Genomic DNA, 18914 nt, shown 5'->3' on the forward strand with positions numbered 1-18914 from the left:
CCTGTAGTCCCAGCACTTTGGGAGGCCAAAGCGGGCAGATCACAAGGTCAGGAGTTCGAGACCAGCCTGGCCAACGTGACAAAACCCCATCTCTACTAAAAATACAAAAATTTAGCTGGTCATGGTGGCATGCACCGGTAATCCCGGCTACTCGGGAGGCTGAGGCAGGAGAATCGCTTGAACACAGGAGGCAGAGGTTACAGTGAGCCAAGATCATGACACTGCACTCCAGCCTGGGTGACAGAGTAAGACTCTGTCTTACATTAAAAAATAAAACTAGTAGAGCTAAAAAGTTCAAGACTGTGGGAAAATGAAAATGTCAACAAATACTGTGTAAGTCTAGTGCTTTCCAAAGTATTATTATTATTATTATTATTATTTTTGAGACAGAGTCATGCTGTGTCACCCAGGCTGGAGTGCAGTGGTGCAATCTTGGCTCACTGCAACCTCGGCCTCCTGAGTTCAAGAGATTCTCCTGCCTCAGCCTCCTGAGTAGCTGCAATTACAGGCATGAACCACCATGCCCAGCTAATTTTTGTATTTTTAATAGAGATGAGGTTTTGCCATATCAGTCAGGCTGGTCTTGAATGCCTGACCTCAAGTGATCTGCCCACCTTGGCTTCCCAAAGAACTAGGATTACAGGCATGAGCCACCACGCCTGGTCGCCCAAAGTATTATTAATTTTGACCAAAGAAATACAATCTTAGTACTTTTTTTGTGTGATGTGTACCTTGGATGTGAGGCCTATCAGAATTACAAGAGACATGACAGGGGAAGCTAAGGAGCAAGGATAGGTAGAACCCGTGCTAGAGGATGAACATATGTGTGGGTGGGTGTGGGGTTGTAGCCAAAAGTAAAATTCATGGTGGAAATGGCATACAAAAAGACAGTTCACCTTGGATTTGATGTGCAAGGGACCAGATCTTGGTGTGTGTGTGTGTGTGTGTGTGTGTGTGTGTGTGTGTGTGGTGGGGTAGGGTGGTGGGATATACAGATGGTTCCTGACTTACCATTGTTTGACTTATGATTGTTCAACTTTAAGGTTGTGAAAAACAATACTTGTTCGGTAGAAACCATACTTTGAATTTTTATCTCTTCCTGGGCTGTCCATATGTGTGGTGAAATACTGTCTTCTGATGCCGAGTGGTGGCATTGAGCCACACTTCCCAGTCAGCCATATAATCATGAGGGTAAACAACTGATACTGTACAGTGTGCTGTGTTTCCAGATGATTTTGCCTTACTGTAGGTTAATGTAAGTGTTCTGAGCACGTTTAAGGCAAGCTAAACTAATGTATGTATGATGTTTGGCAGGTTAGGAGTGTTAAATGCATTTTGGACTTTATATATATATGTGTATATATACACACACACCCACATATATACATATGTACATATACATATACATATATATATTTTAATGGGGTCTTGCTCTGTTGCCTAGGCTAGAGTGAAGTGGCATGATTATAGCTTACTGTAATCTCAAACTCCTGGGTTCAAGTAATCCTCCTGTCTCAGTCTACTGAGTAGTTGGGACTTCATGAGTGAGACACCATGTCCAGCTAATTAAGAAAACTTTTTTTTAAAATAAATGAGGTCTTCCTGTGTTGCCCAGGCTGGTCTTGACATCCTGGCCTCAAGTGATCCTCCTATCTCAGCCTCCCAAGTAGCTGAGATTACAGGTATGAACCACCATGCCCAGCTGACTTATGATATTTTTAGCTTTCAATGGGTTTATAGGGATGTATCCCCATGTAAGTCGAGGAGCATCTGTATGTGGCAGCCAGGGCTTCTGGGAGAGGCTTCCCCTGCATAGTTGCATGGGAACTGTTTGAGGCAGTACCTAAGCAAGTACCTGGGGGCCAGGGATGTGGGGATCAAAGTTCAATAATTAGGTTTGGGGAAGAGGATTGACAAGAGTTAATCAAAATGCTTATGTCCAACTGGGCAGGCTGGGTATGTAGATGAGAGACCAGTAGAATAGCACATAGAATGCTCTTAATAAATGTCGGATGGATAGCTGGATGGGTGAATGGATAGATGGATAAATAGATGGACAGATGGATGGGTGAATGGATGGATGGATAGATGGATGGATGGAACCAAGCAAGGCAGAATCATACAAGAAACTGAGGCAGGCAAGCAGTCATGTGTGGGTGTCATGTAGATGGGTGGGGAGGTGGAGACTGCAGCTCTGTGTGAGTGTGTGTGTTTGTGTGTGTGTGTGTGTGTGTGTATGTGTGTGTCGATTCATGTGCATGCCCAGGAGGTTAGACCAGGCTGACGCCAGCAGCACTCACTCTCCAGATCCTCTTATTGATGGGGACAGAGCCCCAGATACATTATCAGACTTCATTGGAATGGGTTAGGTATTGATCTAAGGTCTTCTGGAAGTTCAGCTGAGTGGGACTAGGGATAGTATGGACTGTCATTTAATTTCCTAAATGGTCATTATGAGGATATTCCTTGTTTTGCAATACACTGGAACTTCTCTAAACTAAATATGTTATCCCATTGGTGAGGTTTGTGGCATTTAAAATACCAGTTTCCCTTTAATTTAATCATTTTTCCGTAGTGGTCTAAAAGATGTTGATTCCTTTTAGTTCATTTAGGGCTGTGTTTTATATCCATTCTTTGTTCCTGTTATTTCCTACTCTGTTCCCTCCATTCTCCTACCATACCACCCTTACACACCCACATGTACACACCCACCCACATCTACTCACATGCTCTATACACACCCCCCACACACTCACTTGTACAGTTATACCTACACTTCTACCCGAACACATCCCTACATACACACGTGTGCACATACACATACAAATGTGCACACACACACTGTTGTGGTCATCTGTTACTTCGTCTGAAGTATTTAGAGACCCCATTATCAGTAGAACTCACAGACTATAGAATTTTTTCTTTCAGAAATGATGCATTTTTTGTTATGATTTGGCCCTTTTCTCTGTTACTTCCTGAAAGGACTTGAGGCATTTAGTGTTCTTTTGAAAGAAATGATCAGCCTTTTGGAGGATTGATTTTGGGCCTCGTGCACATCTGGGGAGTCTGACACCATTGTCTGCAGGGGGCTTTTGGCACATAGTTGCATGTACTTTGATTCTTAAAGTAGCTTCCAACTTTCCCTGGGTACTGGTGTAGCATGAATTATTAAAGTCCACAGGGATCTCTAAATCCCATTTTAGGCATTAGTTCCATACCCTTTCTAAATCTTTGGAGGGGAGCTGATAACGTGCAGCCAAACTACTACTGCCGTAATTTGCTCTCAACCTCTTTGCCTGCCTTTGCTGTCTCTGTGGTAGAGACTTTCTCAAGAGGTAACGTGAGAAGGATTAAGTAGAAACAACAAGTAGCCTGGAGATTTTAGAACTGGGTGAAACCTAGGCATGTGAATGGCTCGGATTCAGGCAGTTTTTTGCTTTAGCTTTGGAACGGCAGAAGCACCACTGGCCTTGCCTCATTGTGAGTGTGTTTGGATGAATATTAGTTTTTTGGTCCAATGTATTATTTACAAAGCCACACAAGCTACTTCTGGAACCATGTAGAATAGTATGAAAGTTTCCTTCATTTAGATGAGCAGGAGGACAGGCTTTGAATATACATATGTATGCATTTATCTATCTAGATAGACATATAAATATGAGTAATAATTTGCTTACTGAAGAAAATTTAGAAAAGATAGAAAAGTTTTAAAAGAATAAAAAATAACTTGTGACACCATGTTTCACAGAGAATGATTGCTGATATTGTGGTATGTATCTAATCTTTTATCAAATAGAAGTATGTATATATATATTTTAAGCTGGGACCATAATGTTGATACAATTATAACCTAAAGTTTTAAAATTAACTATATTTTGGCCATTTCCCTTGTCATGAAATATTCTTCAAAATGGTATTTTTAATAGTTGCAGAATATCCTATCCTATGGCTACATGGTAATTTATGTGATTAATCTATTTCTGGACTTGTGGGTTGTTTTAAATAACTTTTACTAATATTCTATGGTGAATATTGTTATAAATATATACTCTTGTTCATCTCTGGTTATTTCCTTAGGCTAAATTTCTTGTTCGGTAATTACTCTCTCAAAGGGCATAAGCTCTTTCTTGGTCTACATGGCTAAATTGCTTTCTAGAAAGATTATACCAATTTATATTCTCATGAGCAAAGTCCGAAAGTACTTCCAATTTTTGTTCCTTGATTGGGGTTGAATATAATTTATTTTGAAATTTTTACCATTTTATACTAAAAAAATCTCAGCTTTATTATTAGCAACATTCTTAATGTGGAATCAGATTTGATATTTTAATCAGGGTTCTTATTAGAGAATTGCGTGTGGATTGGGGCGCTCCTTAGAACCAATGTGGAAAGCTTAAGAAAGCTGAGAAAAGTGAAATTGAAGCCATAATGGGTCAAGAACTCTGCAGTGTGTCTGCCTGTCCTCCAGAGTCCTATCAAAACCACAGACCTTAATGCGATTTTCTGAATTAGGAGGAGCCCAGCCTTTTGTGCTCTAGGAAAAACCTCATTCAGCAACTTTCACCAGCAATTATTTATTGTACTTGAATGTCTTTTTTACTTAATACTTGATAGATTAAAAAGTGGAAAAAATGCTGCATCTCCTTGACCAGCATGTAAATATCTCCTCACTCCTGCACTCTTACTATCCTCCATCTGGAGGGAAGTGTTCAGGAAGAGGTTTCTGTGAGGAGATTTGGGTTTCAGGAAAGGGCTGGATCAAATTACCTTGGCCTGTTTTTGTATTTGGAGATCTGTGAATTAATATTTTTTAGCTTCAAGGAGACAAGGGAAGGGGGGTGTTTTCATTACAGTATTCAAGTATTTTAGGAATTTTTCTGAAGAGGATATATGCTCAGTGTCCTCTATGCCTGCATGACAGATGCTAAAAGGAGCAACCAAGGGTGTAGTCAGTGCCTAGCGTGGATCTGGAACAGGGAAGTGCTGAGTAAATACCTGTAGAGCAAATGAGTGTGTTTGGATGTTGGCCTGGGTTTTCCAAGTTATTTGCTGGTTTGTGACCGAGGGCTGGCAGGTGCTGCTGTGAGACATTGGCAGGCTTCTCTCTCACCCGCATTCCTGCCTTGCATGATTGGCAGCTGGGAGAACCTTAGTTCTGGATTCTGGATTTGGTTGACAATGTTTGCAGCATCAAATTGTACAGAATGTTTTGATTATTAGAGAAATTAGAGGAATACAGGAATATAAAATGTGTCACTTTATTCAAAGAGCAGGGAGGGTGTTTCCATTTGAGAAACTTTAAGAGAAAGTCTTTATTCTATCTGGGATTATCTTCTGGGTAGAGGGGCATTCGGCTTTCTGATAAATATCCTCTCAAGTTGTCTGAGAATATCACTTTGTTTCTTACCGATTGATTTTATTGGATTTTTAAATATGAAAAGTAATACGTGATGGTTACAGTAAGTTGAATTACAAAGGTATAGTTTAAAAAATTTATGGCCTTCTCCTCATCCATGTCCAATATTATTTCCACAGAATAACCAATATTAAGGATTTAATGTAAATCCTTTTGTGCCTTTTTTCAGGTACATATTTGCATATGCATATATGTGTTTCAGTTTGTTTATTTTCACTGTTTTTAAACTAAATGGAATTATATATACACATTATCTATAACTTGTTTTTTTCACTTAACAGAATATCATATCATTTTAACAGCTTCACAGTAGTCTATAGCATAGATGCACCTTAATTTATTTAATCAAAACCTATTGATGGAGATTCAGGCTGTTTTCATCTTTTACTTTTCTTCTTTTTTTTTGCTTAAAAAAGCTTCATTTGATATCCATGTACATATATCTTTACATACCACTGCTTTCATTATAGTTGAATAGAGTACTAAAAGTGAAATCCTGGGCCAAGAGATATGCACATTTAAATTTTTGATAGATAACATCAGATTACTTTCCAAAAAAGGTTATAGCAATGTATGCCTCTGCCAGCCATGTAGTACAATGCCTGACCCTCCACATTCTCATCAGCACTGGATGTTATCAGACTTTTTTTTTTTTTTTTTCTTGGTATTAGTCCTTTATTGGAGGCATAGTTTGCAAATATTTCCTCCCATCCTGTAAGGTGTTTGTTTACTCTGTTGATAGTTTCTTTTGCTATGCAGAGGCTCTTTAGTTGTCTAATTAGGTCCCATTTGTCTATTTTTGGTTTTGTTGCAATTGCTTTTGGGGACTTAGTCATAAATTGTTTCCCAAGGTCAATGTTTAGAATGATGTTTCCTAGGTTTTCTCCTAGTATTCGTATAGTTTGAAGTCTTACATTTAAATATTAAATCCATTTTGAGTTAATTTTTATATATGGTGAAAAGGAGGGGTACAGTTTTACTTTTCTGCCTATGGCTAGCCAGATATCCCAGCATAATTTAGTAAATAGATAGTCCTTTCCCCATTGCTTATTTTTGTCAACTTTGTTAAAGACCAGATGGCTGTAGATGTGCAGCTTAATTTTTATGTTCCCTATTCTGTTCCACTGATCTATGTGTCTATTTTTGTACCAGTATCAAACTGTTTTGGTTACCGCAACCTGGTAGTATAGCTTGATGTTGGATAATGTGATGAACAGAAATGCAAAATTCTCAAGAAAATACTAGCAAACTGAATTCAATAGCAAACTAAAGGTATCACACATAATGATCAAATAGGATGCAATAATTGTTTGACATGCAAATCAATAAACGTGATACATCCCATCAACAGGATGAAGGGTAAAAATCACAAATGTTTAACAAACTTTTACCTCCTTTCATAATTAAAAACAACTCAACAAATTAGGTATATAAAGAATGTACCCAAACATAAAATGGCCATATATGACAAGACTGCAGATAACATCATATGTAATGGATAAAAGCTGAAAGCATTTTCTCTAAGATCAGAACAAGACAAGAATGCCCATTATTGCCACTGCTCTTCAACATATACATCAAAAACTGTTATTAGTGAGGCCGGGCATGGTGGCTCAAGCCTGTAATCCCAGCACTTTGGGAGGCCGAGACAGGCGGATCACGAGGTCAGGAGATTGAGACCATCCTGGCCAACATGGTGAAACCCCGTCTCTACTAAAAAATATAAAAAACTAGCCAGGAGAGGTGGCGGGCGCCTGCAGTCCCAGCCACTCGGGAGGCTGAGGCAGGAGAATGGTATAAACCCGGGAGGCAGAGCTTGCAGTGAGCTGAGATCCGGCCACTGCCCTCCAGCCTGGGCGACAGAGCGAGACTCCATCTCAAAAACAAAAACAAACAAACAAAAAAAACCTGTTATTAGTAATAAGTGAATTCAGAAAAGTTGCCATATAAAAAAGCAACATGCAAAAGTCAGTTGTGTCTCTACACACTAACAATGAACTATCCAAAAAGGAAATTAAGAAAGCAATTGCATGTATAATGGCATCAAAAATTATAAAATACATAGGTATAAATTTGACCAAGGAGGTGAAAGATCTGTGCAATAAAATCTATAAAATATTGATGAATGAAATTAAAGAAGACACAAGTCAATGGTAACCATCTTCAGTTCCTGGATTGGAAGCATTGATATTGTTAACATGATCAGACTTTTTTTTACCAGTTCAGTGGATGAAACTGTTACCGATTGTTGAGTACATTTTGAAGAAATGCAGTTTTTCTATTATTTTGCAAAGTTTATGTCTTCTGTATAAGCTTTTTTTTTTGAGATAGAGTCTCACTCTATCTCCCAGGCTGGAGTGCAGTGGCAAGATCTCGGCTCACTGCAGTCTCCGCCTCCCTGGTTCAAGTGATTCTCCTGCCTCAGCCTCCTGAGTAGCTGGGACTACAGGCACCTGCCACCACGACCAGCTAATTTTTGTATTTTTCAGTAGAGATGGGGTTTCGCCATGTTGGTCAGTCTGGTCTCGAACTCCTGGCCTCAGGTGATCCGCCTACTTTGGCCTTCCAGAGTGAGGAGATTACAGGCATGAGCCACTGCGCCCGGCCTGTATAGGCATTTATATTAACACAGGCTTATCTCTGTCACACACACACACACAGACCACTCCACACAACCTATTTCTGCTGCCAACTTTTTCTGTTCTTTTGTCCAGTAACATGTTAAGTGGCTCAGCTGATGGAGAATCTAGCCACAGAAAGGGATAGGCAAAGCCAGAAAAAGATAAAACCGAACTATAGATGTCCACTCTCTGTTTCACTCTTTATCAGGGGCAGGAATTGAGGAGTGTGTGGGCTCCCAGCTCTTGGCTCATCAAAGCAAACCCTTTCTCAACTACATGTGGGAATGATCACTTCTTTTATGGTAACTCATTGCCATTAAGGGGTGGCACCTGTCTCCTCACAAGTCTTGAGACCTCAAGAATAATTACAGAAAAATATTCCATGACAGGTAGTGCAATACTATTAATTCCCAGGCCATGCTGTCAGCTCATCAGTAGAGAGCTGAGTGGAGGTGAAGGGCATGAGGACTAAGGAGGTTAATATGAATTCAAAAGGTGAGTGAAGCACTTCACATGCCTGGCACACAAGCAGGACTATATAACTCTTTGCTATTATGATTATTAATTGTTATTATTGCATACTGAAGTGGTATTGATGTCACATGGTCACAGAACAGGCAACTCTTCCGGAGAAAGGTGAAGAAACAAGCCTGTAGAAAGAAAAGCCATGAATGAAGTGGTATTCATAGTGGATCTTGTGAATAGATTCTGATTTTCTGTAGGAAAAGCTAGTAAGGAATGGATTTGATTGAGTCAAACAGGGCTGGCCCCGGGTCCTACTGTGAAGTGACTGTATTTCATCTTTGATGTCTCTTTACCTCCCCAATTAGATATTTTATTTCCTCTTGCTGCTGCCTTCACATCTTTATTAAATTCTTGGTTCCCTGGCATTGGCAGCAATACCTGGTGAGGCGTTTCATGACCGTCCCCATGAGGGAGAAAGTAAGTGAAGGTTTTCCAGGCTGCATCTCCTCAAAAGGAGCAATGCTGTTGACTTCTGAGTTTCTGGCTCCTGAGCATGTGCACAAATATCTTTTAGAAGAGAATAGATTTTTACATAGTGGGGGTTGAGCTGTTATGATTTGAGAAGACTGGAAATGGTGACCTGGAACCAGTACGTATCCATGGGATCCATTAAGCAGGGGGATTTGTTTTGTTATGTGTTGCAGGGGGTGTATGCAAAACAGCAATCAAGTTTTGAAAAATTTTAACAACATGGGAAAATGTTTACAATAATGTTACAGGAGATAATATGTAATAATAATGGCAATAGGTAAATAGAAAAAATACTGAAAGAACTTACACCAAGATTTTTTTTTTTTTTTTTTTTTTGAGACGGAGTCTCGCTCTGTCGCCCAGGCTGAAGTGCAGTGGCCGGATCTCAGCTCACTGCAAGCTCTGCCTCCCGGGTTCACGCCATTCTCCTGCCTCAGCCTCCTGAGTAGCTGGGACTACAGGCGCCCGCCACCTCACCTGGCTAGTTTTTTGTATTTTTTAGTAGAGACGGGGTTTCACCGTTTTAGCCAGGATGGTCTTGATCTCCTGACCTCGTGATCCGCCTGTCTCGGCCTCCCAAAGTGCTGGGATTACAGGCTTGAGCCACCGCGCCCGGCCACACCAAAATGTTAATTGTGATTATCTTGGCTCGATGAAATCATGGGTACTTTTTGTTTTCTTGTTTATGTATTTGTATAGTTTCTGTATACAGACTAATTCTAATTTTCCAAAATGAGAATATGTTATTTTCCTTAACAGAAAAGTTAGTGACAAACTGTCATTAACAGAACCATTAATATGGAAACAACCTAAACAGCCTGTGATGGGGATTCATAAAGATGAACTGAAGCTACGGTACAGCCATATAACAGTGTGCAGTTACCACTGTGGTCAGAGTGTGAAATTCAAAGATTTTTATTGTACATTGTTAAGTGGAAAAAAGTAGGATAAGAAAAAGAATAGATAGTAAATCCTATATAGCACATGTAAATATATGTAAATGTATATGTAAGTATGTACATTTCTGGAAGAACATAAATGAAAATGTTATTATGGGGAATGGGATTATTGGTAATGCTTTTATTTTTTGCTTATCTGTTTTTTCTAATTTTCTGCACTAAAACATGGATTATTTACACTATAAATGAATGTTTGTATAACTTAAATCCAAAGATACTCTTAGAGTAATAATGTCCTATATGCGACAGTAGCAAATCATATATTTATAAGCAATGTTGCCATCTGCTGGATCAAAGGGAGAAACTCACCCACTTTCTTTGTTTTTCATTTGGAATTAGGAAATGAAGGCCAGGTAGAGTGTCACGTTTCAGACAAATGCCTAGACAGTAATAGTGACTTAACACAAGAGTTCCTTTGATTCACGTAAAAAATAATTAGTCTAGTGACTGAGTGGGACCCGGATCCTGAGTACCGCTGTTCAATTTCATGTAAAAATTTAAAAATATCTTATACTAAGTGTGTTTGCAGGCACACTTATCCATAAAGACAATTCTGAGTTATCCATTTTATGGATTTTTTTGGGGGAAAAGTGTATGTCCTAACATAATTTTTTTCAGCTACTTGGCATGGTACTCAGCCCATAGCAGCATTGTAAAACTTTGTTGAGTAAACGATTACTTCTGGCTGACTTAATGCAACCAACAGTTGATGTATTTTCATGGAATATAAATTAATTTATATATGAACCAATCAAAGCATTAGTTCTCTTGATATGTAAACAGAAAATAATAAAATGCTTCCTAAAGCCAAGTGATGGTAGTTTATCTGCCGTTTTGGATAAACTACTCTGCCACTGAGATCATCATCAGACTCACTTCTTCATTTCATTCTGCTCACTCACTGAATTTAACTTTTCTCACTCGCCGTTTTTTATTATGTGCATAAAAACCTAAATATTTTCACAGTATCTCTATGGAAAAATACTGTTAATGTTTACCTTCCCCATTATTCCAGTTTCCCAGAAAGCCTAGTGGCTGAATGTCATAGTTTGGGCCACTGTTGCAAAATGCCGTAAACTTGGTTTCTGGTAAACAACAGGAATGCATTTCTCACAGTTGTGGAGTCTGGGAAAGTCTGGGAAATGCAGGATCATGACTCTGGCCCATTCAGGATCTGGCGAGGGCCTGCCTGAGTGAGGGCCCGCTTCCTGCTTCCTGGACACAGTGCTGTCTTGCTGTGTCCTCACATGGTAAAAGGGGGAAGGAAGCTCTCTCAGGCCTCTGTTATGAGGGCGCTAGTCCCACAAATGAGGGCTTGGCCCTCATGAACTAACCACCTCTTAAAGGCCGCACCTCCTAAGACCATCACATTGGAGTTAGGATTTCAACATTGGAGTTTTGGGGGAACACAGACCATAGACGTGGTAGACTGCTGCCTTTGAGAACTAATCCTTGCTTTCCTGACCACACTGCAGGTGAGCTGATCAACCTTGCCATGTACTGTGAGAGGATAAGGAGGAAATTTTGGCCAGAGTGGCACCACGATGATGACAATACCATCTATGAGTCCGAGGAGAGCAGCGAAGGCAGCAAAACCCATACCCCGCTGCTGGATTTTAGCTTTTACTCAAGGACAGAGACCTTTGAAGATGAGGGAGCAGAAAACAGTTTTTCCAGAACCCCAGACACGGATTTTACCGGACACTCACTCTTTGATTCGGATGTGGACATGGATGACTATACAGACCACGAACAATGCAAGTGACGTCCAGCCTCGCTGACCCTCTTCCTTGGTACCTGCCACTCCCTGGGTCGGTCCATTTTCCCAGGTAGCAATCCATCCGAGCTGGGAGGAGATCTTCGTGCTTGGCACAGTTTTCACATGCTAACTGGACTATAGCAGCCTTATTTCTTTTTTGTACAAACAAAACACAGAACCATTCAGATGACTCCATTGAAAACAAACAGGCAAAAAATAATAATGTCAGCATGGTTCCTGAAATCTATTTTTGTTTTCATTAGAAAACTATTAATAATATTGTGTGGTAGAGCAGTTGTAAGAGCGGGTTGTCAGCTGATAGTGTTTATGATGATCCTCTTCAACCTTGAGGTCTTAGTTGTGAGATGGATTCTTGAACCTCCTTCATCCACCAGGATTTGAAGTAATGAGAGATATCATCAGAGAAAATGTAGGAGATAAATGTTTTATGGTGGCTGCTTGTACTTTATGTGTGTATATTGTATGTTGAGACATAAGTCAAATAAAATCCACAGATATTCAACGAACACCTACTATGTGCAAAGCACTGTGCTAGGTGCTAATCAGTATATGTTTTATTCTAAGCCCTGCCAGTGACTAGCTGTGTGATTTTGAGCAAATCTCTTATTAACTATTGTGTGCCTCATTTTTCCCACCTGTAAAGTGGGGATGACAATACTCTCCACCTACCTACCTCACAGGGGTGTTGTGGGGATTCATGTGGTAACATTCGTACGGCGGTTTAAGCCTCTTGGAAGTGGTGCGACATAAACACAGCATTTTATTCTTTATTGCACTTCATGCATGTGAAGATTTGAGGGCAAAGGAATTCCACATCCAGGCAACCACCACCACAGTCACTTGCAAAAGCTGAGCAGATGAAATACACACAAAGGTACACTTAGGACTTTGTCATCATACCTTTCTGTGATCTTAGCTGAATCAAAATCTTTTGTTGAAAGAACATTGGAAATGTTTTTACAAATTATCGACAGCTACACACAGTCTTCATTTCTACCATGTATTTGCAGAAAAGTGGTTCTTTCATTGCCTGAACTCACCCTGGCATGTTCTGTGTTGACTCCAGAGTGTTACGTTGCCTATGTTTGGTTTATTTGAGGAGAATAAATCTCAGGAATATGGCAGGTTTCATAGAGTTGAAGGGAAAATATTTCATTGATTTTTGTAAGCAGAAGCCTGCCAACTTGTAACATCTTTTTGAAAACAAAACTTGCAAAGATGTATTGAAAAGATGAAGTAGCAAGAGGATACTTGTATCAAAGCACTCTGTGCAGTGTTAGATTATATGCAGTTTTATTAATGCAACTTTTCTGGTGTTTTAGGCCACTGCCCAGTGAGAGGAGAACAATGCTGAGAACAAGTCGTAATGTTTTTGCTGTCTGCTCCCCGTTCTCTCTTTCCCTAAAGTATTCTGTGAACTGTTGGCTTACCCATATTTGTGAAGACGCCCTATTTCTAAAGATGAAGTTTTTTTTTTTAGGACATTTTCCAGAGACACATGGGGCAGAGATCCTGGGTGATGGCTGTTGAATTTGGGCTAGGAGAGCCAAGTTTTACAACTGCAAACAAAACTGCTTTGCTTCTGACCAACATAAGGATTGCTCATTATGGGGTTAAAGAGGCACTTCTTAAAATACAGAAACTTCTGAGAAATCCATGCACTCTACTTGAAAAAAAAAAAAAAACACCTCTTTGTGAATATAGCATTTGCAAAACAATCTTAAAAGACTGCTGTAGATTCACAAAGAGGTAAAGAGAGGAGAGTTTTTAAGGCTGCTTACCACTTAAGCAATTGTGTAGGGCATATGTGACTGGGAATACGTGCTGAGATACCCTAATTTAGAAATTCTTATTTCACGGGAAACTTAGTTGTTAATATCTTATTAAAACCAGTCTTATTTAAAGGGACTGTTTGATGCCTAATAAGAATGTGGTGGAGAAGATATGAATGGATAACCCTGTTTGAGGCTCCAGCGTCATTTGGGAGGACTGTTTGCCTCCCCTCTCTCTAGCAAGTGTGTTTTAAGGCCAACTGGTGGCATTTCTATGTGACTAGGGAGACTCCTGGACTGAAAATATGAATATGATGTACAGGTGGACTGCAGACCTGTCTCCACAAAGCATGGGTTGTTCTTTTCCCACCACATTTTAGCCGAAAAGAAATGTATTGGAATTTTTTTCTATAAACAATTTATTCTTACTGTACAGTACCAAGTGTGATGTATGTTCTCTCAAAGGATGATTAAGTTATGAGAATGTAGATTCATATATGTTTTTAATTTTGTATTACTTGGAATACAAGTATGTGGAGAACCAACTTTGAAAATGAAGTTGTAGAATAAGTCATTCCATCCAGGTGCCTCTTACAGGGGCATGAATGGACTTTGCTACCTGGAGTCTTGGGTACTTGCCTGACAGCGTATGACTGGGCATCAACATTTTGTAGGTGTCAATTTGATTTAGAGCCCTAGAATATGTTCCTGCTTTATGTTTCCCAAGGTGGGTTATGCCAACAGAATAACCAAGACAAAGTCACCATGGTGTGAGTCTTTATCCGGAAGGATTTAATTTTATGTGCTTCATTCTTAAGCTACCCAGATTTGAAATGTTCTCCCATTTCATGAACAGGTGCTAATTATAAGAAAAAACAATAAGAAGTTAAGGGACATTTTGGTCATCTGGCTTCTTGTTCAAGTTCTGTGTTTCCTTTTTGCTGGAAGATAACTTGAAGTATGTGGTCTTTAATGTTAACAGATGCTTTTGGTTGGACAAAAGACCCATAGGCTATTCGTTCCTTTTTTACCTCTCATTGTAAAAGTAAATCAAGCTCTTGTATCCACCTCTCTTTGCCCACCTGCACCCTCACTCAACAAGATTAATGAGCAGAATCATTGCGCTTTACTCTCCATCAGAACAGATATAAGGACAATCTATATTTATGCAAAGATAAACTATATTGTCAGCATTTACCAATTTTTTGTTGTTACATAATGAATTGTAGAAAGTGACACTACCAAGGCTGTGGGCTACCTGGGAGACTAATCACAGACTTGGAACAACTTGGACTTGAATCACAACTGCAGTCTACTCCTCAAGTGAGCCCTGCCCATGTATACTGAGGTATTAGAGTATATTTTTGTGAAACAACTAAGGTTCAAGGAACAGACATACTAAGGATTTTGGCCTTGTGGGTCTTGCTTAGATTTGTTTGAGAGAAAATGTAGAGTCATAGAAATGTATAGCTGTGCTCAAAATTAGCTGTAGGAAGCACCTTACTGGCTCGGTGTCACATACATACTTATTTGAAGGGCAGGACCAAAAACTGAGGTCAATATGGTTCTTTCCATTACACCACGTTGCCCTTGATGGTTTCTTTCTATTACACCACCTTGCCCTTGATGGTTCTTTCCATTATACCACCTTGGCTTTGTTGTCTTATAAAATGCACGTTACCTGAGAAGTCACCCTGTGTTCAGAGAACCAGCACATCTCCAGCCATTCCCTGCTTGGAATCCTTCACTTTTGTTCAGCCTGGTCAAGACCAATACAGGAGACCTTTCATCAGTGCAGGGCATTGCTAGACTCTGCAGGGCATTGCTAGACTCTGAAGAATGGCAAGATGGATTCCCAAATCACCGAGACTCCTCATACTTTCTTATGTATCTTTTAAAGAACCCATGTCCATTCCCTCACTTGCTGAATATTTACAGAGCACCTACCCTGTGCCTGGCCCTCGAATCTACACTGGTTGCAGAGTGGCAAATAGAACAGCACAGAACTCTGATTTCAGGGCATCCCTTTTTGCCTAGACTTCTCTAGCCTCTTTTACCTACTTGGCTGCTTCCCTGTTCCATTCCACCCACTACAAATGGATTAATCTCTATAAAAAGCTCTGGCCCTGATGGGATGTGGCATTGCCTCAGGGTGAGGGGTACTCCTTAGGGTCTGGTGTTTTCACCTTTATTCACCTTGTCTGCATAGCTCCTCCATGAGAGCCATCCAGTGCAGCCAGGTTGATCCATTTGCCATTGCCTAAAAAAGCCTCATGTGGCCCATCTCTGTGCCTCTGCTCATGCCAGTCCTTCTGAAATGTTCTATTCTCTGCTCCACCGGCCCAAGTCATGCCCATCTCTCAAGGTCTGACTTCGTCAGCTTCACATGAAGGCTTCCCAGCTGATTATAATCTCTTCCTTTGAAAATGAAGCACTCATCATTTTCTTCCCTGAAGGTTGCATGGGAAAGATGCTCAGAGAGTGGGTCACATACCATTAAATAGTGATTTTTCACTTTCTGTGTCAGGAACTCCACTGATAATCTAATGAAAGTTCTATACCCTATTCCCAGAAAAACACGTATATGCAAATATATAAAATGTTACAAATAAATTCAGGAAATTTAGAGACCTTCTGAAATTATCCATGGTTTCCTCAGGGGGTTAATGGAACCCAGTTAAAAAGTCTTGTTCCCAAGAGTCTTTAAATGTTATCATTGTGTTTGTTCTTGTTTTTAACACAGCCAGAGAGAAGAAAAATTGGTACAGGCTATGCAAGCAAAAGTAATCTCTATTATCCATGTTCAGTATGTCTTGAGTGACAGAAAAGAAGAAAGAAGTGCTCTTAGGTTATTTGAAAAAATTTTGTTTTGGAGGTTTGAAATTTTGAAAGTGATAGGATTTTGTTGTTGTCCTTGTCATTTATCTTTTAACCACCCCCAAAATTGATTTATCAAAATGAGTTCAGGGCCAAGTGCACTTCATTTCAGCCCTGAAACCCACCGCTTCTGCATGGATAGGGCAATCAGCCTCGGCTGAAGGTGGGAGAGAAGAGGCTGGATTTCTCCTTACAGAAGAAAGATGTGCACAATCAGGTTTTCCTGTATTCATTCATTCATTCATTCATTCATTCATTCATTCATTCATTCATAGAACAATTGTTGAGTGTATTTTCAATAAAAGTTGGTGTGTTTTGTCGATAGGGAACAACTCAGGTTATTCTTCTTTTATTTATTTATTTATTTACTTAACAGGGTACAGTTATTTTATTGTTCCTGACTATGACCCAAGATCCTTTGTTCTCCTTTATATGCAATGCTATTTAAGTCAAACTAGAACTGATAAAAGTACATTCAATGACAAATCCTTCCCAGGCTAAATGTTGGGCTCTGGCAACCCATCTTTAACAGGTCCAGGGATCAATTACATGTGATTGTGAAGTGCTTGACCTTTATTCAGTTGCTTCCAGTGGTCTGGATATAACTTGGGAAGTTCAAAAGGATCCCCTTGGTGGATGAGGAGGGAGGGGCCTCTTACCTGTAAGACTCTTGCTCGTGTCAAGGGTGGATGTGAACATCTGTGGCATGTTTTCCTTGTCTGAATTCCTTAGTAGAAACTCAGATTTTTGGTCCCTGACTTTCAAGAATATCTTAAGGATATTTAAGTTTCCTTAATCTTTGAGATTAGACTGCTGGAACCAGCAACATTAGCCTTGCCTGTTAGCGATGATTACAGGGGGCATTGAAACATAGATTTAAAAAAAGGGACTCAGCTGTTTTGGAGCTGACAGGGTGACCTCCTCAACCATTCTGCTTTTGCCAAAGCAAGGAACTTGTCCCCAGACCTAGGCCCTCTAAAACTCCTGCTGCTGGCTGGACCATGACAAACTAGGATGCTCAAATTTCATGGGGATGATTGCCTTAAGTTGTCAAATTGGTAGACAAATAAAGGGGACCATTGCAATAATAAAACAAATAACCTATAGATATGGTCTAGCAGCACCAAACTGACCATTTCAGTGGGAAAACAAGTCATCTGGAGTAAAAGATGGATACGGTACTTTGGTGTTCTGCACACAAATAATTTTAGCAATGAACTTAATGGCCATCATGCATTTTTGAAACAATCCACTAACCATAAAGCAATATATATCATAATCAATTAACTTTATAAAAAGTTGTGTTACTAAATGTGACTAATTCACCTCCCACCCCCCACTGGCATGCATTTATTTTTATTTGTGGCTCTGGAATAGACTACCTTTCATTTGTTAGTAATGCTTAAGCTTTTTTCCTTATTTAATACCTTTTTTGTTTTTAGTTACCCCATGGCTTCTAAAAAAATAAGATCCAACTTCTGAATTGCTATGTTAGTTAATGGTGGCTAAACAGATAGCAGAGGGAATATAATATAATTGTTCACTGAGGGCTAAAAAGGAATGCTGTGAATATTTACTATCTTCTTCCTCTTTAAAAAATATTTTTCCTTTTTCCTCTTTCATTGTTTAGAATCGGAAATGTTCTTTCGTATTTGCTTCTCTTCTACAAGAGATTATATCTGGCTTATTAAAATATAAACCATGTCCAAATGATTGTATTTTTATCCGTAAAAAATTATGCCTGGGATTTGTTTTTTGCAGAAATAAGGCTAAAGACTTCTGCTTCAGTAGGGGTGACATGTTTGTGTTACTCCTGTCAAAATGATTTTATTGCAAGTAATAAGCCTCGTGGGATCAGAACATGCTTATTTTAAACACATGTTTTTTTCCCAGTGATCTACGTCATGTCAAATATCTGACAACTCAAATGTTGATGACAGCGATGGTTTTTCCATGGTGATGTTGGAAAAATTCGGGTCTGAGTCCTTCATTTGGTGGCATTAGAATTTAGCTGAGTAGGAGGAGAGAAGAAAACAGTAACGAATGTCAAAGTTTCAAGCAACCATGTGGTATAGCTGTGGTAGAGATGTATCAGGCAATTGAAAGTTTTCTAGATGGTGCCATCTTGCTAAAATAATAAAAAGTACAGGTTTGTAAATCAAAACAAGTGCAATCTACGTAGGGAAGGATTGTCTATGCATATACAAGTGGCCAGTGCAGCAAGTGTTGAAGTCACATTTATCTTTATGTTAATTTCTATGCTCATGTCCCCCATTCCTCTTCTGAAGCCAGGCCTGGGACTTTAGCAACTTAGAGGGTCTGGCCCTGATGTTTACTCCTTTATTTTTGGAATTTCCTTCTAGTCTTTCAAGAGTGCGGCATATATTTTCCATTTTCTAAATATAAAATGTACAAAGTAATGTATATTTTGTTTTAGAGAAGTCTTTTAAATGTTTGGAGACAGCCCAGATCATCCCTTTTTAGGCAGCGGTC

The 18914-nt window shown here is 39.5% G+C and overlaps 1 protein-coding gene across 1 annotated transcript in view; it reads left to right on the forward strand.

The window, feature by feature from the left end:
- Nucleotides 1-12278, forward strand: part of FAXC (failed axon connections homolog, metaxin like GST domain containing) — a 70010-nt gene extending 57732 nt beyond the window's left edge. Inside the window, exon 6 of the mRNA XM_010367681.2 lies at nucleotides 11468-12278. Within this exon, the coding sequence (XP_010365983.1) occupies nucleotides 11468-11757 (290 nt within the window). The 3' untranslated portion in view covers nucleotides 11758-12278. The remainder of the gene's footprint in view (nucleotides 1-11467) is intronic.
- The last annotated feature ends 6636 nt before the right edge of the window (nucleotides 12279-18914 follow it).

The sequence above is a fragment of the Rhinopithecus roxellana genome, chromosome 4 (genome assembly GCF_007565055.1).
Source record: "Rhinopithecus roxellana isolate Shanxi Qingling chromosome 4, ASM756505v1, whole genome shotgun sequence".
Classification (NCBI taxonomy): domain Eukaryota; kingdom Metazoa; phylum Chordata; class Mammalia; order Primates; family Cercopithecidae; genus Rhinopithecus; species Rhinopithecus roxellana.